The following is a 25,746-nucleotide window of genomic DNA, read 5'->3' as shown; positions in this document are numbered from 1 at the left end:
AGGTATGTAGAGGATGATGCTGAGCGCTTCCTCCTCCCCTGCTGGGGGCTCACTCCCTATCCTAAAGCCCAACTGCAGGATACAGCCAACAGTTTCAAATAGTTCTTTGGAAATTGCTATCACTCCACTGTGTTCTTCACTGAGGTGCAAGCCAAATTCTTTCTGCAGGTGGGAGCAGCATCAAACTGTAACTCAACAATAAGAAAAGTGTCAGGGAGTCCTCTCATCAGTCCAGGTTTATCAGGATGAGGACACCGAGGTTTGAATGATGGCTGAGAAAAGAAATTATCATAACCCATAAATTAGTCTGACCTCAGACAGTTTAAGACTTTTTTTCAGGCTTTTTCAGTCAACTCTGAGCCCTTCCCTCCTCCAGACCACACTGTGGGTCCCATTTTCCTTCCTAGAATTGCAGTGATTTAAACAAACACCACTTTCCACAAAATGTGACACATTTTATTCTGAGGATGTCAGAAAAACCAAACCCTTAGTTGAAAAAGTTCTCTGTCTTCATTTTTGCCCAAAACAATTCATTGAGCTCAACCCAGACTCACAAATAATTTTATTCTGCAAAACTGTATTTTCCAGCAAATTCATATTCCTCAAAAGACATTTCCCCCTATGCTAATCACCTCCACCACTTTCTTCTTTGATGTGGTAAATAACAAAAGACAACGGAACAAGAACAAAACACTCCTCTACTGCTACACAAGTGATTCAACACCCAATTTTTCATGTCAGAAACAAGCTTCTCAGACTTTCAGAGACATGAAGTTACTCCAGAGAGAAGAAATTACTTGCCTACAGTCACACCAAGCCAATGACAAGGCAAAAGTGGTCCCTTGCATTGCAACTCTGCTTAACCACAAAACACCCTAGAGAGGAAGAGATTTATTTCTACAGTTTCCTGTTTTTCAACAGAAGCACCACCACAGGGGTTCCTGCCAGGAATAGTCATTAGCAGAAACACTCTCTGGTGCCTAAAAGCACTACATACAACAACTGCATTGTGCAAGATGTCATCCCCTCACCTAGTGAGAGACAGGCATTGGAGCAGAGGGCTTGCAGCCCGGGAAGATGGCAGAAAGGTGGGATGGGAAGTGCTGGTCCCTTCCAAAGGCACACACAAAAGCAATGACTCTATTCATTATGCATTCCCACAGTAGCATATCCAAAGTTTATGCTTAGGCCAGACTTTCATCATCAGTGTATATTAGCCAAGAAATGCAATTCATTTGTGTAAACCTCCCATTTCTCACAGGTTATTTGTTTGCCTCACTCATTGAAGACCACCTCCTTCCATGCAGAGTAGCAGTTATCAGGGCAACGATGTACTGACGAGATTTCTTTTTGATCCATCAGATAACATCCATGAAAACCTCTTGAGGCTGACCGTGAGTAAACTGAGGGAACGGGGATGCAGTGCCCCATGCCTCTGTGAAATCTCAGCACGAGATTAGCCTCATTGAGAGGCACTGAACTCGGGAGGCTCTTAAGTGTGAAAAAGAAGATTCTACTGAACACCTGCACAGACTCTGTGGGCATGACTGCACAGACAGCCCTGACCGGCCTGGCACAAGCCAAATCCCGCCTGGAAACAGAGCAGGGGGAGCGCAGCCGGGGCAGGGCCCGGCTCCTCACCCGGCCCTCAGCGCGCATCTGCTGGCACAGCGCATCCCTCCGCCTTCGCCCAAGAAAAGCACCCTTCCCGTGCCTTCCCGACACCAGTGGGATTGGCACATCTTCTTGCCTGCCTTCTCACAGCTGGCATTCTGCGGAGCAGAACAAGTCCCAGGACTCACGAGGCCTGCATGGCGCACGCTGCCCGTGCGAAGCCCTCCATGCCCTCAGCGCGTTCTGCCATAGCTGGGAAAGCGCCCGGGACCACGCTGGGCTGAGAAACACCAGTCTGGAAGGGACAAAAGCCCACGTTACCGAGTGAGGAAGGGGAAGGGAGCACATACACAAAACACACGACAACACTGAGGGGCTTTTCTGAGTGCCCGCCTCTCCTGCCAGCCGCTGGCAGGCCGGCGGGGCTCCCAGGCTGAGGGAATCTGTCTGGTTGTTCTTGGATGCCCTTGGATGTGCCCTCGCAGCCGCGGTGCGGGTGTTTCCCAGCCCGGCTGGGCCCCCTCAGCCGTGCCCAGGAGGTGGCGCCGGACCCTCGGCCACGGCCGCCGTGCCGCGGGCACCTGCGGCCCACGGGGATACGGCACACGGGGAAATAAACTCTGCTCCCGGCCGGTCCCCGGCCTGCGGGGGACGGGAACGTCCAGAGCAGCGCTCCCCTGCCACGGCAACGCGGGGCTCGGGAACGGGAGTGAATGGTGTCACCCCGGCAGGGAAACATCAGGTTTTGTCAGGGCAGCCTGCAGCGGGCGGGTTGAACAGAGGCCTGAGGAGAGCCGGACATTTGCTGGGGAAGAAATTTGAGAGCAGCAGCAGGGAGCAGCCCAGGACCCCGCGGGTGCCGGGACCAGGAGGATGTTTATCTTTGCTCTGGGCCGGGCTCTCTGAACTTTCTCTGCCGCTCTCATCAGTCGTCACTACCTTCCAATCTTTAAATGGCCGCTGAGCCATTGCAAAACAGCTTCAGTGCCCACCTGGTGCTCTCAGGCTGGGTCAGGAGTTCTGTGAGGGTGACTGTGGGATGAGGTGCTTCCAGCACTTCTTGGGAATTGCAGGAGATATTTTCCTCTTAAACAAAAATGCAGAGTAAAATCATAGAACCATTAAGGCTGGGAAAGACTTCTAAGGTCACCAAGTCCAGCTGTTAACCCAGCCCCACTGAATCATGTCCCAAAATGACACATCCAGACGCCTTTTGAACATTTCCAGGGATGTGATTTCACCTCTTTCCTGGGCAGCCTGTTCCAATGCCTGACCAGCCTTTCAGTGAAGAAATTGTCCCCAATATCCAACCTAAACCTCCCCTGGCACAACACAAGGCTTTTTTCTCTGGTCCTGTCATTTCTTACTTGAGAGAAGAAACCAACCCCCACCTGGTTACAGCCTCCCTTCAGGTTGTTTGCAGAGAGCAGGAAGGTCCCCTGGGAGCCTCTTTCTCTCCAGGCTAAAGTTAGGGGTTTTTACATGTCTGTTTCTTTTGAATATGTTTTTCTTTCAAGGCTTCTGTAGGAAAGGCAGTCCTTGGGACTCATGGCAATTTCTGGTGGAACTGAGGAAGGAAGTAGTTCCCTTCAGGATTTACTCCCATCTCACCCATATGTAGATGTACCTGTGTAAATCAACAGCAAGGTCTAATTTCTCAGCAGTGGCAAACAACATCACGAGATGAACTGAAGCATCAAGAGTGTTTTTAAAAAGGGAGTTGGTGGTCCCAAACATGGCATTCTTCAAATACAACAAAACTTTGGGCAACTCTGGTATCTGGCCCTGAATGCCAAGGCTTGTTATCCCCACTGGAAGAGCAAGGCAGGGGAAGGTCCTTGAGTAGGAATTGGGGAGAGGCAGAGTAGGAAAGCTTACAGTCATGGTTCAGTGTGACCTGACAGGGAATTGAGCTCAGCACATACGGGCACATGCAGCTGCCATCTGAGTGTTTGTACAGCTGTTTCCAGAGTTCCCCCAGGGAAAACATGTTTCAAAAGACTCCGCTCTTATTTGTCTTTCTTTTTTTCAGTCACTGCCAGCAGTCCTCTTCTAGTTGCCCAGTTCTCAGTGTCTTGGATAGAGGATCTGCTGGCACCCAGGAAATCATTAAGAAATCCATTAGTAAAAGGTCTTGCTCTGGACTGCTCCATGGGCTAACTGTGGGAAGCCCTGTGAGCTCTCTGAGCTCTAATCAACACCAATACCAGCTCTCATGGGGCTGCTTCCCTCCCCAGCCCCAGAGGTTCTGTCACTCTCAGTCTGAGGCTGCCTTCCTTGGCAAGCTGTGGCTGCACAAAAAGAAAAGCATGCAGCTTGTAAAAATAACAGATTTAAGAAAATTATGGGAAGAGGCCCCAAACCAAATAGGTTCAGATTTCCTTGCAAACCACAAGTCCAGAGAGTCAAACTATTCCCAAACACAGCACCATCTCTTGTCTTGCACACAAATGCCACAAACTGCTCCCCCAGTACCATGTGCTGAAACACCAGTTTTAAGGAAAGTTATATATGCATGTCACCAGTATTTAACTATAGCTCTTTGGGAAAAAAACAAGCTCCTGGAAATTTCTGTATCTGGAGGAACTGAAGCTTAAGCAAAGGTTTTCCCAAAGAGGGTACAAATCAAAGTTGGGGGGCAGTCTGGTCAAATAGGTTGACCTATTCATGATGCCAGGTTTAGGCTTTTGGAAACCTACAAGCACATGAAATACAAAAACGTTTACCAATTGGGGTGTCCTCTAATTGCAACTAAAAAAGAAAAAGAAAACCTGAGGGCTAGATCTAGTTCAACCCATGTCCAGGCACCAAAACCTCCAGGAGAAGGGGTGCTCCCAGAGCCTTTACTCTCTTCCCACTGACAGTCCAGCTGTGCTAGTGCACAGGGATGAACAGTTCTGCTGGTAATCAGTAGAAGAGTGAAGTGCAGAAAGACCAAAACACACCAGTCATTCAAAATAAGCTGAGAACAGGGACTGGCGACGTCATTGTGCCTTTATTAAATCCTCCTGGAAATTAATTTTCCATGCCCTGAAGAAAGCCACTTGGATATTTGTAAATTCAAGTTGTCATTTTAATCAGATGGAAGTCAGTTAGAATTTCACGAATAATTTAAATAATAGTCAGAATTTAAAGTCCATGCTCCTACTCAAGGGCATTTAAAGCCATTGTAAATGAAAAATGAAATTTATCAATGATTTTTCCCTTGCGCTGAACAAATGGCCTTCATTGAACAACTGCTGCATAAGAGTTGTCTTTATCTCACTGAAGCTGAGACCAGAACCTACAGCACCAAATGCTCTTTCTTCAGAGTGTATCTCAGCACACACACACACACACAAAGGAGAGTTAACAGCAGGCCTTGCTGACACAGGAGTTTATCTTAGCACAGCTAATGCATTACCAGCTAATTCCTGGAAGTTGAAAGCAGCCAGGTCTCAGACCCCGCTCACACGTGTTGCTTGTGATAAGAAGCAACACTTTTGTATTTCTGCATCTGTTTGTTAGCGTCACTGAACAGGTAAGCTGCTTTACTGCTGAAGGTGCCCTGACCATCTCGTTTCCTCCCAGCCCCAAGTCAGCCTGCTTCTCCAAGGAGTTTTTTTTGGCACTGCTGGTTGCTAGTAAACAGCCATCACACTCTAGTGTGAGGGAGGCTGCACCGTGGTTGGGGATACATAAATTTTACACTGTCCATACAGGGCCTCCCAATTAAATACTTAATTGTATCATACCCCGAAAGCCCAGATAAAGTCATTTGAGAAAGCAGTGCTCTAATTTCCAGTTGTTTTGTTGTTCAAGAACTAGAAATGTTAAAAGCGGGAACAAGGATCTAGTCAGAAAAATGTCTCTGTGAAAATTGCCAGAGATACACAATTAGTATTAAACTGTCATTAACCCTGGGTACATCTTTACAAAGCAGAGTATAAAGTAATCTGAAACTGTGTCCTTGCCAGTTTCATCAGGACTTGCCTTTTCAATACGAAGACATCAATTGTTTGAAGCAGCTCCTAATGAGTCATTTTGGGCCGCACATAAATTGTTTCTGCCTCAAGGGATTTGACTGTCAGAAGCAATAGCAGCAATGATATATTCCTGGTTTGCTTTTTATCACTGATTTTGTGATGTCTCTGTCTAAATCCAGACAGATCCAAGCCTGGGATATCATTTTGGCAGGGTGGCCCACAATCAGAGTTAAGATGTTTCTGCACCTTTCAACACCACCTTGAGCTTTAACACAGCCAGATCATTTCCTTCAGGACAAATTGGGAGCAATACTTGCTTATTGCTGGGGTGGGTTAGTCAGCTCAGCCTCGCCTAATCCTACTCACCCACCCTTTGTTTGTGACTCAAACACTTACACTTTATGATTTTTCTTTCCTCATGGGCAGTTGTGCTGGAGGCTGGGAGACCATGCCGCTGGGTGGGTTATGTCCTGACAGGACTGTGAGCTTGGATGTGTGACTAACTCAGACCCAGAGGGAAAAGGGCTACCAGGTGTGGTTCCCAAGGCTTGTCTCCCTTCTAAGATGGTCTTTATGCTTCGAAACTGGCACCTTTTTCAGAAGGCTGGGCCTCATTCTTTTGTCAGAAGAGACATAGTAATGACATAAAATACTCTTGCATCAACTCAAACAATAAAGAATAGCTACAGGAAGAGTAGAGTGAGAGACTTGTGGCATAAATACTCTCTTGCATGAGAAGGGAGGAGTGAAGCTCATGCTAGCATGGTAGAAAATAAACGGTGGCCTGATTTCACTGGAACTGGGCTTGTGGCAGTCTGGGAACACTGCAGTAGCACAACAAGCTGATGTTAAATTATGTGGCTCTGTCACCTGAGCAGAGTCCAGCAGTGAGGATCCCTGCTGTTGAGGCACTGCACTACCTGGAACAGTCACCTCACCTTGTTGTGGGATGACCAAACTGTTTCCCTCCCTGATGAGCACCCTGCCAGTAGCCCTGTGAACTGGAAGACTGTGAGAAGTGCCAAGGCAAGCAAGCTTGAAATTACAGTTTTCATTTAGCTTGGAAAACAAATTTGCCATTTGTACAGCCCATCCTTCTTGTCAAAGAAGCACAAGGTGAAGAAAACACAGCTGTGAAGCAGCCTCTTGCAGCTGAGCATCTCTTATCAGGCAGGAGGTGTCTGTGTGGTGTGAGCTGCTGATAAGACCCAGGAGACTCACAGCTACCACACAGCAGGGAGCACAGTTTGTAGCCTCAGCACTTCCAGCAACAAAAGCACCTGCTTGGGTGTTGCTTTCAAAGTCCCAGAAAGCATCAGATCAATCCATTCCTCGCCTTCACACACATCCCACGGACACTGGCTGTTTGTCAGCCTCCCAGCACAGAGCTGCTCCCACTGAGCAGCAGCTGAAGTTACCTGGCAGCAATCCTTCTCCTGTACAGCACAGACAATCTCACATGTATTTTTGTTGGGTTTAGGGAGGTTTGTGCAGCATGAGCATGTACTGTTTCCACAGTGGAGGTGATTTGGATCAAAGGCTCTGATGTAACATGGTAGATTCTTTGGCTCACTCAACTCAGCTTTACAGAATTATAAATATAGGCAACACATTATTAAAATTTTAACAAGTTTCTCTCTTGGGGCCCTCAGTTATTCACCTGTGAGTAGCAGTTGTTTTATCACCAGGAGGGAGTCAAATGGAAAGTACAAAGGCAGGGATGGGTTCTAATCTTTTAGTAGCCAGTTTGTTTTAAAAATTAAAGGGGATAAAAAGTCCCCACTAAGCTCAGTACACTCCTTCCAGGTGGTAGTTTCTAAAATGTAGTCATTGTGGAAAGAACTTCTTAAATAGTTTAACGGTCTTGCATCCTCAGTTAAACATAGCCACAGCCACTGATCGTCACTGTCCTTGACAAATGACATGTTGGTAAAGGCTACTAGGAAAAGTCTGGCTTGTAAGGGGAGAAAGAGCTCAAATAAGGGAGTAACACAGGTGTAGCTGATAATCTGCATGGAGTTTTCCCCACCTGCCTTCAGGTCACATTTGGCAAACATTTTTGATGACCAGCATTTCTAATAAAAAGTGGTTTTAAAATGTTAGCTAAATGTCAACTTTCACACATGGGAAAAAAAAACCCAAAAAACAAAACAAAAGCCCGGGTCATCATGCAGCATGGGAATGGAAGTTATTCCACACTGTGGTGGGAGAGGATCATAATAAGACACACAAACATTTCCAGCAGAATCACTGAAGGACAGATAATTCCAAAATAGTTTGTTGTGCCCTCATTGCAGCATGCTGGCACAAACATGTTTATTTGAAGGGAGAATCTCAATAAGACACTGGCCTTTAAAACAGCCTTAGCTTTTTGGAACACTTCACAGTGATAGATTTTTTTAGTACTACTATAAACACTTGGATCAAAACTCTGGTAAAAGCCTAAATCTTTTCATAAATTGCTAATGTGCAGAGAGTCAGGTGTAAGAAAGCTAATTGGATAAGGGATGAGTTGGTATTTTCATGCTGGAACTTGCTCCCATGTCTCTCTGGGAGCTGTATGTGAGGATGTCCATGGTAGTTATTACAAAAGCTGTAGCAATGAAAGGCACAAGGGAAAAGGGGGTTCTGTAGAGTTTATTGAAAATTCAGCATATCTTAGAAAAGGTACATTCAGTTAGGAGAGCTCAAGTTTAGTTCTGCTGGTTGCTAAAAGGAAGCCATTGTGCAACTGTTTTGCAAGAGCACTGAAACTGGTAGAACAAGATACACAGCATGTGGAAGTGAAACTAAAGATATTAAAGAAGAGTTTAGGTTGCTGTTGGGTCTTCTTTAATTAACTTTTTAAGACACTCCACTTTTCTTTAAACAGCATGAAGAAGGCCTCATCTCTTAGACGAAGCGAGTAATCCTCTGTCATGCGTAAGCACTTACGAGAACAAGCCAGGCTGCTCAGCACATGGGAGATGAGAGATGGAGAACAGGTTCTGTAACAAGGGCCCCTGTTCAAAGCCAGTCAAGAGAGGTCTCAGCAGTAACTCACCAGGTATGTGTTGTACATCAACAAAGCCTTCTCTGTTGAATGAAAGGCTCCTTCATCTTTGCTTCTAACCTCCATTCCTTCCTGACCACAGCAGAGGGATTTGCTTTGAGAGAAGGAAAATCTGAGAACATGCTCATTTCTTCTACGGATTCAGAAAACCACAGAAACAACTAGAGCCCAAGCCTTTGCTGTTCCCAGCAGATGTGGCACTTTACACAAACCTTGTATGAGATGTTGGGATTTCTGTTTTGGAGCTGAGTAGTTCTCCATGCCAACACGAGCCTTGACCTCTGAGTCTGTCCTTCAGGAGCTTTTCTCCATCAAGACAATCTGCAAGTGGGGAAATAAACCCCACAGTAACCAATGCTTTAGCATCTATTACTTCAGTCCACTCCAATGCATATATCTGGTAAGCAAGGAGCTGCCTTGGGATGCTACTGCTAACCAGTTAACAACCAGGAAAAGCAGCTACTCTAGTTTCATTGAACTGCCCAGAGTAATAGCTGAGACACAGAAGTCTCTCTTTTCCCCCTCAGATGTGGATGACTACTTATATCATATTTGAGGTCTAAACTGTGAAAAACATTATCATTCCTCACTTTTTTTCTCCTCATTTCAGCACGTCTTCACCTTCTTATTGTATTTCCCCTACATCAGTCAAAGCAGCAGGAATATATATGTTCAAAACTCTTTTTCCTCATTCTTCTTTTTACATGTCCTCAGAAAGCTGGTCTGAAACCCATATGTATCAAGACTGTCCTTAGCACCTTATGTGGTTGGCTGAATGACCTCAAAAAGTGGTGAGAGAAGGAATTCACATGTACTGCAAGCACTCAGCCTAGCAACCATCATGACCCAAGTTATGTTCTCTTTCTTCCTCTGAGCTTCTTCATTTCTGTCAGTCCAGTTTATGCGGCCTCATCTTTCATGTTTAAGGAGGATTCAACCATCTGTTTGGCTGTGCTCAGAAACCTTCCTGTAGAAATTCTAAAGAAAATGAAAAGTGTTGGCCAGAAATGATATAATTTTTGTGGATCAACGTCTTGAGTACCAAATCAAACTGTTATCTGAGATGATCTGTTCATATTTGGTTCCCCAGAAATCAGTCAAGAAAAACCCCAAAAAAATTCTTTTTAAAAATACTGTGGTTCTGTTGTTAAGGTGATGAACTCTCTGTTAGCACAGAAGTGACTTAGTCAAGTCCTTTAATCTGAAAAATTATTATACCCTGCTTTCAGAAAACCCCAAGTATATGGCAATCCCAGTGTTTATCATGGAATACCATGGTGCCAGAGCTATCCTGGAGATGGTCCCAGCCTGTCCACATGCCCCAGGGCAGGATTCATGAAAAACAAGAGGACAGAGTTCTTAAAAGAATTGGAAGCTGCCAGGCAAGGTAGGTACAATTGGTAAACACATATAATCCCTATTTCAGGAATTAATGGGGGCGAATACTGCAGCCTTGAAGTAGTTACCAGACAAACTGTGCTTGTACCAGGTGCCATGCAGAGGGAAGGGGCAGATGCACTGTGGCTGCACTGGTCCTTAGCATTGAAGACTAAAAAATTCTCAAGTTTTCAGCTGCATTGGGAAGGTATTTTTGATTTATCAATATAAGTGATAAGCAGCTGTTCTTCACAGCCAAACATACAATAGCTTCATTATAAAGTCGCAGAAATATATATAATGCCTCAAAATATTATTGAAATATACCTACTGCTTAGAGATACACACACAAGTGCTTTAAATCTCTGGATGTAAAGACAAAAGAACTGAAAGAAATAAGATAGAGCCAGATATATTTCAAGTCATTTTGAAAGAGGTACTCAGAGGTTGTAGGAATAGTGGTCATGGAACTTACAGATGTTACTGATTTTATTACTTTCTAGTGAAATTGATATCACATGAATAAAACTGGTTTTAAGGGGGAAGAATAAAATTTATAAATCAGGGTCAAAAAAAGAAAAAAGAAAATTGCTTGAAAATCTCAATGCAGTCCCCTTCTCACTCATGCCATTTGGGAACAACCTGCAGTATGGAGGCTCAGCACTGCTCAGGGCACACAACCCCAGCCTTAGGGGAGGAAATGCCCCCTGCAAGTCACCAATGACACCCTTGCCAAGTCCTCTGCATGAGAAGGGGCCGCACAAACTCCTTAGCTCACAGCTCACCTGCTAATGTTTGACAGGTACATGGATAAGGGGGGAGCCAATCACATGTTTGGGATGGAAAAGGCATGCAGAGGTTTATTCTTTAATGCATTTACATGTTATCTTTTTTCCCTTATCTCTCCAAGAACTGTTAGAGAATCTTATCCACATTATTTAAGGGGAAGTAAAGTCCCATTACTTAAAGGGAAGCTTTCCTGCATTATCACAATTGTAGAATTTGACAAAATGCCTGACTGGCCACTAACCACTCTGTACTACATACTGTACAAAAGCTTCAATAACATTCTTCCCTTCCTAGAAAGCTTTCAACCCAAAGATCAAATCCTAAAGATAGCACAGGCTTAGTTACAGTCCTGAGACCCAGGAACCTGGAAATCTGCTTTACTCCCTGAGCTATATTTAAGCACCTGTATACACGTGAGCACAGTTATATACAGACTGCACTCAACAGTTTTATCACTGAAGGTGTGATTATAATCCATGAACACACGTGTTCTGCATGATTTAGATTGTAGCATGGTCAGTGCTTCCACACATCTGCTCACTCTGGACACCCTGGATGCCCTGTTATTCAGCAAAAACAGCAGCATTACAGCTGGAATTAGAATTTAGCATCATCCTAAGGGAAGACTGATGCAAATGAACCACTGGGGCAGAGAGAAGGCAAAGAGAAGATATTTCAGCTCAGGACACTGCATTATCAGAGACCCCTTTGTTTAGCACACAGGGCTGCTCCTTAGTGCTAAGGTACAACATCTCAGCTCCTCACACTGCCCTAGCTGACTTTATCAGCAGCACATCCCAAGAGCCAGGTACTCTGCTACAGTTCCCACACCAACAGCTAGGATCTATGAGAGACCTCAATCCTCTTTCCCTCAAGAGTTTCCAATGTCTTACAGGGCTTATTACATAGCATCCTTCCTCAAGGTTGTGCATTAGCCCTTTTCTAACACCTGCTCACCCATGAGTTTTTTCCTTTGAGTATAAACACAAGAACATTTTTCTTCTTACACTACCAACTTTAGGAAGACAGAAGATTAACGAGCTGTGACCTGGTGCAGAGCACAAGGTCTGGAAGCATCAGAAAGTAGCATTTCCCATATTTCACTGGGCTGATAGAGCAGAGTTCAGAGAATAAGCTCCTCTAGTACCATCTATTGTATACATTTACTGAGTGTGCAGTTTTTTCCATGTGTGCACATTCAGGCTGACATATGGGATTCAGTCCTCACAGTTTAGACACAGAGCTGTGATCCAACCTCTGCAATCCAGCAAAGGAGACTTCTGTGCAAGACTGAACAGACTTATCTTGTCAGAACTCACCCTACAGACATTCACTACTGTTACAAAACTCTTAAGTGGTAAATTACAGGATGAAATTTGGAGTCTGATCCTCAGTTCTTTAAGTCTTGAAGTATAATTTAATATATGAAAAAAGACCTTTTCTTGTCTAATATGGTATTACTTCCCACTGGCATTCGGATGTAATCTGTAATAAACATTCAGTTGCATCACCATAAACTTTTGGCAAGTTCTTACTAAGGGTCACCTCAATGTAACAAAAGCAACAAACATTTCAGTCTTGTAGACAGGTTAGAGTCCTTACTAGCTACTATTTCACTGCTTTATTTCTTTGCCTGACCCCTTCACTAGCATGACTACTTTTGGTAGAAAATTGTTCTTAACCAGTAAAAACAGAATCTGATGCATGAAAATGATAAACATTTGCTTTATTAAATTACTTTTATACTTCTACAAAGAAATTTTCTGATTTCCGTTACAGAATTAAATGAAGGAAATTCATTGCTGTCTCTGCAGTTACCTAAATTTAGATACAAAAAGGTTGTAAAAAGACTGCCCTATTCAAGTTACATAAAACAGACAAGAACCTTAGGAATCTTGAGGCTCAGAAATATATAGTCCCATCATATAATGAAATTAAGAATTCAGCAATGTGTTGAACAATTGTAAACTGTAACTGCACTAGTGGACCACATTATTCAGAAGTTTCCTTAAAGGTATGAACTGTGAACTGAACAAAATGTGTAGCTGACACAGCAAACGTCATTTAGTTGTTCTCCCTTTCTCTCCCTCCAAGTCAAAGTTATGAGATCAGCATTTAAGTGATAGGAAGGAAACTTGCCTCCATAAATATCAGAAATTTCTCCATTCCATAGCTATTTATATAAAGTAACTAGCTGTTACAAATCAGTTTCAAGTAAAACAGGTGGCTGAGGCAAAAATAATCAAAATCAGATCATACACAATTTTACTGTAAATACAGTAATTTGAAAGATAAAAACATAACCATAGCACTGACAGGATATCAATGCTGCTGTATTACAGACATGATGTGTCAGTAGAAAATTAGGATGTCTATTATCAAAATTGAGGACATTCATTCCAGTCTCTCGTAATCTAATCTTAGTGCAAAACAGATGCTAAGACATGTTTAGCAAAAAAGGTGATACATTTAAGGCCAAAATGTTGTTCAGTCATCACTATCGCTTCCAGATTCACTCAGCTGCAAGTCATTTCCTAGAAGAAAAAGAGTCAACATATTAGTCATTTTCAAGGAAATCATTTTCTTCTTTCAGATAATCCCTTTCCCAGCTAAAGCTAACAAAAGCTAATAGCAAACAGGTAAGGGGGGCTGGACTAGATGATCTTTCAAGTCTCTTTTAACCCAAACTATTTTATGATAAAAGAATAAGTAGGTGTAGAACCAAACTCACAGTGACAGAACCTTAGAGAGATCACTTTTCTATAATTTCAAAATCTTGGCAAGGAAGCCATTAGCATATTTGCACAAGGGCATTTATTTAACATGATCACAAAAGACAACACCTAGCTATCTCTGCCACCCACATTTTCATGTTTCACAAGTGGAAAAACTGCTGGTGAATGCAGTTTTACGAAAAACAAGTTGTTGGGTTTTTTTGGAAACACATCTGAATGCTACTCAGCTGTGCTTGAAAACAAAGTGGTGTCTCAATCAAGAAGAGCAGCTCTTTGACATACCACTTAAAGATGTATCAGTGACCTACTATTTCAAACTGGTTTTGGAACCAGTGAGCAAACAAAACATCAAAAGAAATTTTACAAAGCACTTTAATTTGGTGGCTCTCTCTATATATTTCAAAATGAGGAAGTAAAAAGGCTACACTGTGCTTGCTGTGGATGTCCATAAGCTCAGGGGCTGTGAGGAAGGGAATCTTCCCAGGATGGCAGATAGCTAACAAAAAATACAACAGCATGCTCTACACAATCTACATCATATCTAGCAACGTCCCACACATTTTTAGGAGTCTGTTCCAACTGGTATGCTTTTACCCACACCTCCCTTGCCAAACAACCATTACAAAAGAAAAAAAAATCATCTCAGACTGTGCAGAAATGGCCTAAAAACAAAAGAAAAATCATTGAAACTGAGAAAACCGAGTCAACACACTATTCTCACATCAAAACCCCACAAGACTCAGATTGGATCTTTTATTCTCAGGCATATCATTTCTGCCAGAACACTGGAGTCTTTAACATGGCTGCATTTAGCATTCCTTTGTTTTCCACTGTGTCATCAATAATGGTTACAAAGTGGTACATGCTTCTCTGCAACAACAAAACCACTTTATATAAGAAAAGAATAGTCAAGATGATTGTTTCCAAAAATATTTTAAGTATTACTGTAGACATTTTTTTCCCAATCATCTATATAGAGGAAAAAAAAATTACAGCCACATTATTTTAGGATAAATTTTAAAAGCACTTTAGAAAGAACAAAATCAAGTTATTTGCCAATAATTATTCAGAACAATGTAATAGACTAAAAGATCTTTCAAGATAGAGAATGGTATTGGTAAATTTAACTCATGTATTTATCACTCAAAGGAGAATTACAGTGAATTCTTAGAAATCCCAGCCCTGTTATGCACTAGCTGCTTTATGGGAGGATAGGGAGTGTGAACAAGAAGATAACCTTCCAAATGGTGTTTCAGCAGCCTTCAAAAGTTATTTCAACACAGTTAATAGAAATTACACAAACCCTGTAACACCAGCCAAAAATACCAATGCTTGTGAAAACCAGCAGATGGGAAAAGCAAGAACTCAAAGTTCCAGAGTCAGAATTAATATGTTAGGATTTACTTCAGGCTAAGCTTTCTGCCTCATTTTTGCAATCCTATTTCCAAAAAAACCTTCAGAGAGAGGGCAAAATAGCACAATCTAGAGCTGGTGGCTTTCAGATGGATTTGGTGCCCAGACAGAAAGCTCATTAATGAGGACCCTGAAGAAACATCTAGACTGTTGTACTTATGAGGCAGCAATGAAGTGAGGGAGAACTGCTGAATTGTTTTCATGGTGCCAGCTGCTTATTAGCAATATTAACTGGGGGAATAGATTGCACTGCAAATTACATTTCCTGTGTTTTTAAATAAGTGAATGTAATATATTCAACTGAATTCTTGCTAGTTATAGGGGACAGGGAAACTCATAGGAGTGATCACTGCCTCACAAATCTTAGTGGTCACACCAACACCAAACTAATACAAGGGAAAATTATTATTTGTCAAAGTAAAACAGCTATGTTTGTACCGAGCATCAAAAGAAATGAAGTTGTGCAGAATACTAAGTACCTAACACAAGGCCACAGAATAGCCCATCTATGCTGGGTTTTCTTTGGAAAGTTACATTGTTTAATGTAACTTTCCAAAGTTACATTAAACAAAAAGTAGACATAAAGCAACATATGATCAAATATTCATGAAGAACAGATTCATTAGTGTCACCATTTACAGACTTTGTTATAAGGCAAGCTGTGAGCCTATATAATCAGCTTCTCAAGGTAGAAAGGGGAAGAAGCAGTATTTTGGGAGTGAGGGGCAGTCTTGAGCCCCAGATTCCTGAAGAGGCAGATATGTATCTGACAGAAGTATTTCATTACCATGCTCTAGACACCACCTCCTCTATTTTCCAAGTTCTAAAAAATTTCAGCTGTATAATTTCTACATGTAAGATAAAACTCTGCTGTCTAAGCTTCCTCCAACCTTCTCCCTGCAGATGAAGTCAAAGAAAAAATTCACTAATTACCTGGTATGGCCCCAGTTCTACAGAGGTGCACAAAACTAGTCACAGACATAAGCACACACCTCAAAGCAAGATTAGACAAGCAAGCAGCTTGTGCTGACATTTGTTGATTCAGTATTTTATTTTTGTAAAATCTTATTTGAGATGGAAGAAATGACTGTACAAAATCTGACTGAGAACTTTTGCCATTCAAAGTAGAACAATGTGCTATCCATTTAGTTTCTTCAGGTTTCACTCTCCTCCCAAATTCCCTCAGCAACAGAGCTAGAGAAGGGCAATTTTGGAAGTAGCTGGTTTGATCTTTAACTAGTGGAGGTGTCTTCTGAATGTTAACTGCACTGGAAGATGGGGATGGAATTGTTTCAAGCAGTAACATATCTGTAACCATAATAGAAGTAAATGGCAATAATTTCAAGAGCTGGGCAAGCTCAGAGGCCTAAGATTACAGGTAGAAGTTCTACCTGTCAACATGATTCTCAAGCAACATCAAGCCACCAGCTTCCTCTGAAACAGTCATGATGTTGTCATGGTTTAAGCAGCATTTTCTCCCTATGCTGGAACTGCTGGACTTGGCCACCTGTATTTGTATTTCTCACTGGAAGTGTTGCCACCTGAGATTCTGTCACTGGGGATAAAGCTTAATCACATTTTCATAACAGTTTTCTTTAAAGTGTGGAGAATGGGAAATCACATTTGTCAGTAAGGGTTGAAATAAGTGGCACTCTAATGTTACACAAATTGTAAACATGAAGACATTGTTCTCTGCAGTGAACAGTGTCAGTAAAATGACAGTAAAATGAAAGCAGCATTTAGTTCTTTGCACACAAAGTCACAGGACTTTTCACTCTGATCTTATCTGTTAATGCAGTACATAATTAAATATCAATGCAGGTTATTTAAGTATTTAAATACTAGCTTAAAAAAGAGAAAAAAGAAAAAGAGCTGTCATTCATGTTATCCACTAAGAGCTGAAATAAAAGTAGATCTGCCAGAGTCTAAAATTTCAGTATAACAAGTTTACATATAAATGATAAGCCATGACAATCTTAGGCTGCAAACCAGGGTAGATGGAAATCTCTTCAAAACAAGATCTGGCAGCTAAGCAGCTAACTAAAAATGTAACCATTCTGGAAGAGTTATCATAGCTGAATACTCAGTTCTATGTCTGAGTACTCCTGTTATTTAGATAGTGAACTTTCTCTGCCTAGTGGGATTTTATTTTTTATGTGAGAGTTTTTTCAAATTTTCCTTTTTTTGAATACATTAAGCATTCAATTCCAGACTGTGCAGCAACCGCCCTTGAACATCACAGCTACTCTTAATTAAATTTTTAGTTGCCTGAATATGTGGACTAAGATAATATCACCTGAAAGCAAATCACCTCCTTCCTTATATGTAAAGGACAGTTTTGCCATGTTGGCCAGTGGATCCCTGCCATGAGTAATTGTAACTGACACAACTAAAAATACACCATCTTTTCTGTAACTCAGAGTAGTGCAACCATACTATCCTTCCCATAGTTCTATCCAAGAAATTATAAGTGTATACTTAGGGAGTGCCCTGTTAGTTCAAGGATTTTCAATACAGAATTACTGTTCCCCAGTCCCAATGTATAGAACTGGGAGGAAGCCAGAACAGCTTAGGAAATATTTTCAACTGCTTCAGCTTTAATTTAATATCTCTGTGAACCACGAACCTTCTAGCCCAGTGTCTAATTCAGCCTGCTGCTGAACAATCAAACCCTAGCATCACTTCCCACAGTTTTAATTATAACAGAGACATACTTAAAAACAATATGGTTTCCTTTCAGAATCTTGATGTCTGGAATCGTGCACTAAGAAAAGAACAGCCTTTGTACTTACGTAGTGTATTCATCATATGACCACTGCTCTCTTGGGATCTGTTATGACTGGCATCTTTGTCAGGAACAGCCTGTTGTGGTATGGCAGACACAGTAGGCTGAGGCTGCAAATACGGCATCGACATCGGAAGAGAGGGCTTCATTTCCTCATCTTCAGAATCACTAGAACTATTTTCACTACTTGATGAAGAGGATGAAGAACTTTTAGAGTCAGATGAACTGTCAGAGCTACTCAGCTGGTCCATGATACTGGCTTCTGCTTTTAGCTCTGCAAACAATATGATTTGTTTCTCAGTTTATATTCATCATAATTGAAATATAAGGAAGAGGGGAAAAAATAAAAAAAATCAACAGACATAAGGCACACACTACAGCAACTTTAAAAAACCCCAGACCAAACCCACCAAAGATCCCCAGAACAAAGAAAAGGGCACAAGTGAGTATCCAGCCTGTCATGTGGTTTTCCATTCTCATAGCTTGAGCACTTTCTCCCTTTCAAGCCAAAGTGTGTTAGAACAAGGGTGACTGTGAACACAAATGCCTAACCCCACATTCCGTGGGGTAATGCAGCCCACATAGCCTTCAATTTCTGCAACTAGCAGAAAATGTTCTGTGTTTTCCTTAGCACCTCAAATATGGCTTTCACTGACTAAAAACTGCAGTTACAATCCACAGATCAATCACTGCGAGATGTCTGCAGCTGCACCCAAAATGCCTGCCAGCAATTCAGCATTGCAATCAATAAATTTTTTGGACCATGTTACATTTTGCTCAAAATCAAGTTAAGCATGAAGAATATCCAAAAGAGCCACCCAAAGTTTGTATTAGGAAGATTTCTCCAAATCCTTGTTTCATTATAGATTTGGAGGTGCAAATAATGCTGCACAGTATGCATTTCTGACATAAGTCCAACATACACAGGAAGTTGATCTTTGCTGAAGGGTGCACATAATAATTGTGCAAAACACGAGTGCTGAGAGAAGTCCAAAACAGACCTCTGAATCATGGTGGAGGGAGGACTTGAGGAGTCATACAGGGTGCAGAAGTTCATCACTATATAAGATTGTAATACCCAGACATTTGTTAAGATGGGCTTACAAGCTCTTAGAGTACTTCAGGAACTGCTTTGATATAGCAGACACAACGAAGCAAGTAGGAGAGTAGCTCATCTCTCTTCAGATTCACCCAATACAGAACAGGCTGAAGGTGAATGTCACCAAGATGCAAGACAGTGCAAAGCTTAAGAGAAGAAGGGAAGAGGAATAAAAAGATTAATCTTCAACACAAACTTCCATGAAACAGACTCTAAGTTATCAAAGGCCAGTCTAAAGGAAAGGCCATCTTTATCAAAGGCTTGTCTAAAAGAAAATTGTGTTCAGGAAAAATGGCACCTAAGAGTGCAGCTACGGCTACAGGGACAAATTAACCCAAAGCTAGGAAAGAAAGAACAATGAAAGACTGAACTAGTCAAACATAAGTTAAAAAAGAAGGGGAGCAGAAAGAAAATAAGAATTGGAAGCATACAAGCATCCTTCTTTTACTAAGGACATGTATAAGAGAACATGACACTCCACACATCTGGAGCTGTAAGACACCTAACTGAAAGACACCACTTCAGTCCTAAGCACTCAATTCCACTTCCTCCTAAGCAATGTCTAATATAAGAAAAATTTTAAGTGAATGACCAATACCAAAAACTGAGAAATAAGCTCTCTGTCTTGAATTTTGATGTAATTTACTCAGACAGAATTTAAATTAAGTGATTTTAACCAGGGAAGGAAGAGCAGTACATATACTAGAGGATAATGGCAGAATGAGCTTCCCCTCCACCCCAGAAAACAAAGTTAGTAACAAGTTCCAGGTAGTGTACTTAAGCAGGAATAATCAGTTACACAACCATGGGATGAAGAATGATTAGGGAACACTTCTGAAGAGTCTGAGATTTACAGTGCATCCCTACACTGTTCTACCACTTCATGCTGCCCGGAAATGACTCGATACTGTTTGGTCTTGTGATGCTACAGACATGATACTATTTGTTCTTTGTGTATAAAGATGAATAGTGCCTGTAAGGCAGCTTTCTTGCTCACATCAGCACTGCTAAAACTTCAGCAGATGTGTTTAGGGACTATACTTTAGGAAGTTTTTGGACTAATTGCAAGAAAGCTAAAGGAAATTGACAACAAATCAGGGATTTAGAAAGGAAGCTTCTAAGGAAAGATTGAATCAACTGGTGTCATTTTGCATAAAGAATGGGAAAGACAGAGCAGTTTGAGTCTGTGAAGGACTGCTCAAAAGCAGCAGAGTAATCTGCTCTGTACTTGCATGATGAATATGAAAGCAGTAATAGGCTTGCTGTCAGACTATCTGTACAGGAGAAGCCAAACAGTGAGGAGAGCAAAGCCCTGGAATGGCTTGCCAGCAAGTACAAGGATCTGTCATTGGAAGGTTCTAAGAACAGGTTAAAAGTTACATCAGAAATCTGACTTTAGGACAGAAGGATGGACTAGATGATTTGATAATATCTCTACCATCCTTTTAATTTTTTCAGCATTTTAAATAGTACTCAAAATTGGACTGGCACTACACAAGAGTTTGGTACATTGGAAGTCACTCTTTCAGTGTTTGATACCACTGCTTCCCCCAAAAGAACAGACCACCCAAAAAAGGCATAATTTTATTTCATCTGTTCAAGCTGTCCTTCCTCTTTGGAACCTTAGATGAATTCTAGTACTGTCCTGCAATATAGATTGCTGGTCAGAGCTTAAAACCAAAATGGAAACAAAAACCATCTTCATAATGATGCATCTAAAAAAAATTCTGTTTAAAGGAATTCAGAACAACTTAGGAAGCAGATGTCAGTTCCAGTCAATGAAACTGCCACCTGTCAGCATTTCTGTAGCAAGTAATTACCACCTGCCATCTTCCTTGTCCTCCCAAAGGAAATAAGGCCTCCTATTAAGTGAAATATGAGTGTCACATCAAACCAGAATCTCTCAAGGAAACAATACACAGCACTGCTCAAGGGTTGATTTATGCAAGTTTTTAGCTGTCTTTTTCATTGGAGCCTCATCTTCCATAAGGCTCTATCTGGTAATTTAAAGTGTGTGTTGAGTTGTAAAGTACTGGAACATATTTGCTGAGTGCACAGAAAGAAAAAGCAGCAATGTCAAAATGGAAGTGACTTAGTTCCAGTACCACAATACAACCAAGCATATACGTGATTAAAGTAGCAGTGGAAGACAGAATCAAGGAGACAGCAGCAGGACCCTTGGCATTATTAAGCCTAATGGTTCAGCTGTGTTTTTTTACTGTAGCAAGCTACAAATACTGCTTTTTTACCCACTTGAGCCAGAGTGGTCATTTCCATATCAGAGTGTAGTTGCTTACATAATCAGCTTCTAGTATGAAACTCAACACAAAACAAAATAAAAACAACATACACACGCAAAAAGCTCTTAAAAACTAATTGCTTGTTAACAGCAAAATCTCTGAAACTTGTTCCAGTGGAGCTTACCCCGTTCAATATCATCCATAGGAGAAGATGGAAACGTTTTTTCCTTTGATGGAGAGTTTTTAACATTGTTTGGAACCTTTGTTGCATTTCGCATTTGCTGCTGTTGCTGCTCAATGCGAGACTGGACTTTACTACTTCCTTCAGCTCTGTGTGTAAAAGGGAAAGACTTTTAATTACTAGAAGGCAAGATGCAAGGAAAAAGGCAAGAACACAGGGGATATGGTACCATGGAATTATTTCTCATGCCTTTCTAAATAGCAGCATTTGATTCTTAGGTAAGTTATTATACTAATACACATAATATATTAATGTTGTACTATTAATATTGTATATGTGTTTTAAATTATTTTTTATAAGTACTATTAACTTTATAATATTTTGTCAGTTGATTTGTTTTTGTATCTTGCTACCCAGGATCACTTAATAATAATTCTTCTGGAAGTTACTCAGATGGACTCAACAGCAGAAAAATATTAAAAAACTTGGTGTGAGAAAAACAACCCACTACAATTTAGTGAGTCACAAAATTCTCTTTTTTTTTTAATTTCCTCATTTACAAGCCAGAAGACAGTAGGCAAACGAATAGCCAAACAGATCTTTTTTTCCTTCCTCTAAACTATTTTCTGGTTTAGAAAATAGTTACTATTTCTTTCAATAATATGACATGTTTTGGTTAACAAAAAAATACATTTTGATGTCTTCTGCAGTCATGACTCAAAAGATGTGAAGTCAGTTTGCTAAGAAAGCAGGCTTTTCACTCTTTTGAGCAAGACCAGGTACTTTCTAAAATTATGTTTTCCTAAAAATAGTGATATGTAGTTATAGATCTCAATTTAGACTCATTAACATTGATTTTCAAAATGAGCAAAGCACAGTTGCTTCCCCTGTAAATCACCCACCTGGTTTTTTTCACAGTGATGTTGCTACTAAGTTTCTCTAGGCGACATTCTCCAGTGTCATGGTTGATAATTAAGATACATTCTTTTAGGTAAGGCTTCTTTGAGCCCTTGAACACAGTCACTGGTGGAGTTGAGCCCTATTAAATCAGAAGTCCAGTAAGTGTTACTCCTGTAGTTGTTTGTCTTAGAAACAGTGGTGACAAGTTCACTACAAGTGGTCATTTCTAGCCATTAAAAATGCCATTGGTTAATTCAAATTAGATTCAGAGTAGCCATGTCCAAAAGCAGCTGGTGTTTGACTAGAATTGGATTCTACACACTTAGCTTAGTTTGAAACTGATCAAATGTTTATTTCCCAATATTTCCTTATTTCTCTCTAGGACTCCTCTCACCAAAAGGGGTTTCAGTTCCCATATCAGCAGAGCAGTAAAGCATGGCAGGTAGTAAATTTTCCCTTTCCAGTCTTTCCTGCTTTAGAACTGCACTAGAGCAATAAATACCAAGGGGAAACTTGCACTGCCAACATACACATGAAGCTTTTCTGTGTACGCAACACTTCTGGGTCATCCTACAGCATATTTCCAGTGCAGCAAATACACTTAAAGCTACAGTGCAGCTGTTTAACCTTTGGGTCTTTTGTAATCTTACATTCTCAGAGCGATTTTCTACTCTAAAAATCACTCAGGCAGCTCTGAAGCAGCAGTAAAACTTTACACCCTTCCACAGTCAGGGTATATACTTAGGACAACAACATAAATCATTCTTTTAAGCCCGCCACTCTTCAGCCACATCAACTCACCTCAATATTTGGCAGCGTTATTGTCACCTGTTCACCTTTGCCAACTTCAAGGTCTCCTTCACAGGACATATCAATAGATGCAGGCTTAAAGTCATCTAAATATAAAAACAAATGAGATTATTTACAGGCTTTTCAGGAATCTTATAAATGCAGGCACCACTTAATTGCAGTTGGAGGCTATTAAGTAAAAACCTTTTTTGCTAGTGTATCATCTAGCACTCCCCTGAGCAGATCATTCCATAAGTCAATAGAATTCAAAGTCAAGCTGCTTTTCTCAGGATTCATTATAAGTGTTTAAATCTTTAGGTTAAAATTAGAAAAATACCCTTAGGTTTTAATGAATAAGGAAGCCAAACAAGCTATGTTATATTTCAAAAGGTATATTCTCATATAATTACTTTCAGAAAAATCAATAAATAGTTCTTGAAAATGCTGATCCCAAACATGGGAGATGCAGACAAGTGACTGAAAATGCAAAGAACATCAAGCCTCAATATACATTTCTCTGTTTCTAACTTTACTGTAACAAGCACGTCAGAACCTGACAAAAACTTGGTGTTTCAGTATAGTTATTTCTGTTGAAAGTGAAATTCCTTCCCAATTTAACATTGATTTACATTTTGGTTTTTTCAGCATCTAAAGGGCTTGTTAAAATAAGTTTTGAGCAAAAGAGGGTATTGATTTCTGGTCCTTTTCACAACTCTGAGACATTGCAAACGAGCAATGTTCTGGCATCAGCACGGCATCTCTGTCACATATCATTACCTACAAAGTATTATCTCCAAATATATTGGGAAGGGCTACAGCCAGAACTCTGCCTGTGCCGATTCAGGGAGACAGGATAGCATCAGGAGGTTCTTCAAGGCCTGTGATAACACCTGTGGGGTTGGGCCCGCGGCTCCAGGTACGGCGGGGCCAGTCTCGCAGCCCGGGATGCCGCTGCCCTGCCTCGCTGCCTGCCCCACTCACACTGCTGGTCACTGACTGCGGCATTCCTGCAGCTGGGGAGCTCCCAGCTCGGCCCGCAGCCACGGGCCAGGCGGCACAGACCACGGCTGGGAAGCACGGCTGCAGCCAGGACACCACCCGGGCAGGAAAGCCAGGCTGCGGGAGCTGCTGGGCAGGGCCGTGTGTGCAGCAGGCTCGCAGCTCAGACACAGGTGACAGCCCCTGCTAAGCCCTAAATGTCGTCCTCCAGGAACAAGCACACAACCGTTCCAAAGTCTCTCATCAAACCAGAGAATATTTACTTTTATATATGGCCACTGGCTGTTAATAACTGAGAAAATGAGGATATTGATACTTCCAGTCTTAACTTCTAACCAACAGCTGTTTTCCCTTTTACTCAACTGTTTAAAAAAGTCAGGTGTTGGAGGGTATTTCTTCTGCATGTACATTTGATAGAACTGATGAACATGCCAGTTTCTATGTCTCATTTGTTGGAAAGGAAAAGAGATTTCAAAACAGATTTCAGAATAAATCATCACATTACAAGAGTCAGCATGAAACTCTAAGGGTAGGAGGTACCAGACGGGGTTGTTAGTCCTCTTTAAAATTGGGGTAAATTTCGAATAGCAGCATTTGTTTAAATCCATTTATAACTTTTTTTCCCCCTCGCCTCTGCTTCTACAATCTAAGTGCCATTCCCTTTGCTCACAGAGAGCACATTATCCATCTTGCACACCGGGCACTCTCCAGAGGACATACGTTCTCTGAATCTTGGAGATATCAGTCTATATATAAATAACCAGACAACAAAACCAGAAGCTGCAGTCCTAAATTACCAAGGACTATAATCCTGGGAGCATTTGTTTCCTAGCTACCCTCAGAATCTTTGAGCACACACCTCTCTAGATAGTAATTATGTACTCAGGGAGGGCGTACTGGCTCCGTGATTAACACCGCCTGCCTTTAACCTTTGGTTGCTGAATTACACGGAACTTCTAAAAACCGAGCGCAAGGAAAGAAGGCAGAGCCACAGGCTCAGCTTAGCTCTGTTTCCAGCAGAACCGCAGGGAGACGCTACGGAAAAGGCATAAAAAGCGAAGTTGGTGCCCAGCGGATAGCGAGGGGCAGCGCTAGGATACAATGGCCGTACGTGCTCCCAGCACCGACTGAAACCTGCCCGCTCCCGAAACCCCGGAGCAGCACCGCGCGGCACCCAGCGCCCAGCTGCGGCCCAGCACCCCGGGACAGAGGCAGCCACCGAGAGCGGCCGCGGCCACCCCCGCCCTCCGGGAGCTGCGGGGACCGGGGGCCGCCGAACCCCTCCCCGACCCCCGCAGCCCCCGAGAGCTGCCCCAAGCCCAGCACTCACAGCGGACGGTGTGGAAAGCGCAGCGCGGCTGCTTCTCGAAGCTCTCCCCCAGCTTTAGCACCCGCGCCTTGGGGTCGTAGAGCGACGGGACCGCTCCGTTCATCGCGGCGGCGCCTCACACCATGGCGGGCCCCGGGGCCGCCGCCGCCGCCCGCACCGAGCATCCCTCACGCCGCCCGGCCGGCGGGCCCCGCCCACGCGGGCTGCGATAGGCCGCGGCGGGCAGAGCCCCGCCTCCCGCGGGCTGGATTGGCCAGCGAGCGCGTCCCCACGTAGATTTCCGCCAGTGGGGTGGCGGAGGCGCCGGCCCGCACGCGGATATGCAAATGCACCCTCCTCCCGCAGGGGAGAGCGCTGGTTGGCGGAGAGAGGCCGCGACCACACAGCTGTGAGGGGAGGGGGGCCTGGGGGAGCCGTCGCGTTGGAGACGGCGGGCTCGGCGTTCCAATCCCCCCTCCCTCCCCCCGCAGTTCGGGGA

At 42.5% G+C, this 25,746-nt stretch overlaps 1 protein-coding gene and 1 long non-coding RNA gene across 4 annotated transcripts; one reads left to right on the top strand and one right to left on the bottom strand.

The window, feature by feature from the left end:
* The first annotated feature begins 1,825 nt into the window (after positions 1-1,825).
* Positions 1,826-17,823, top strand: LOC135309112 (uncharacterized). 3 transcript variants are annotated; one of them, XR_010369437.1, is made up of 4 exons: positions 1,826-1,938; positions 8,452-8,625; positions 9,861-10,018; positions 17,686-17,823. It is a non-coding gene; the product is annotated as an uncharacterized LOC135309112 (long non-coding RNA). The 3 variants fall into 3 exon arrangements; XR_010369439.1 differs by lacking the exon at positions 17,686-17,823 and adding an exon at positions 12,000-12,284; XR_010369438.1 differs by lacking the exon at positions 1,826-1,938 and adding an exon at positions 2,371-5,134.
* On the bottom strand, positions 12,507-25,444 carry EAF2 (ELL associated factor 2). The gene is made up of 6 exons (XM_064435004.1): positions 25,269-25,444; positions 22,952-23,046; positions 22,153-22,289; positions 21,254-21,399; positions 17,738-18,004; positions 12,507-13,331 (listed from the first exon to the last, which is right to left on the bottom strand). The coding sequence occupies exons 1-6, from the start codon at positions 25,369-25,371 to the stop codon at positions 13,285-13,287; spliced, it is 795 nt and encodes a 264-aa protein (XP_064291074.1). The 5' UTR covers positions 25,372-25,444; the 3' UTR covers positions 12,507-13,284.
* Positions 25,445-25,746: the final 302 nt, after the last annotated feature.

Source organism: Passer domesticus, chromosome 10, assembly GCF_036417665.1.
Source record: "Passer domesticus isolate bPasDom1 chromosome 10, bPasDom1.hap1, whole genome shotgun sequence".
Taxonomy (NCBI): domain Eukaryota; kingdom Metazoa; phylum Chordata; class Aves; order Passeriformes; family Passeridae; genus Passer; species Passer domesticus.
Note: the sequence above shows the minus strand (reverse complement) of the source record. Positions and strands in the feature narration are given on the sequence as shown.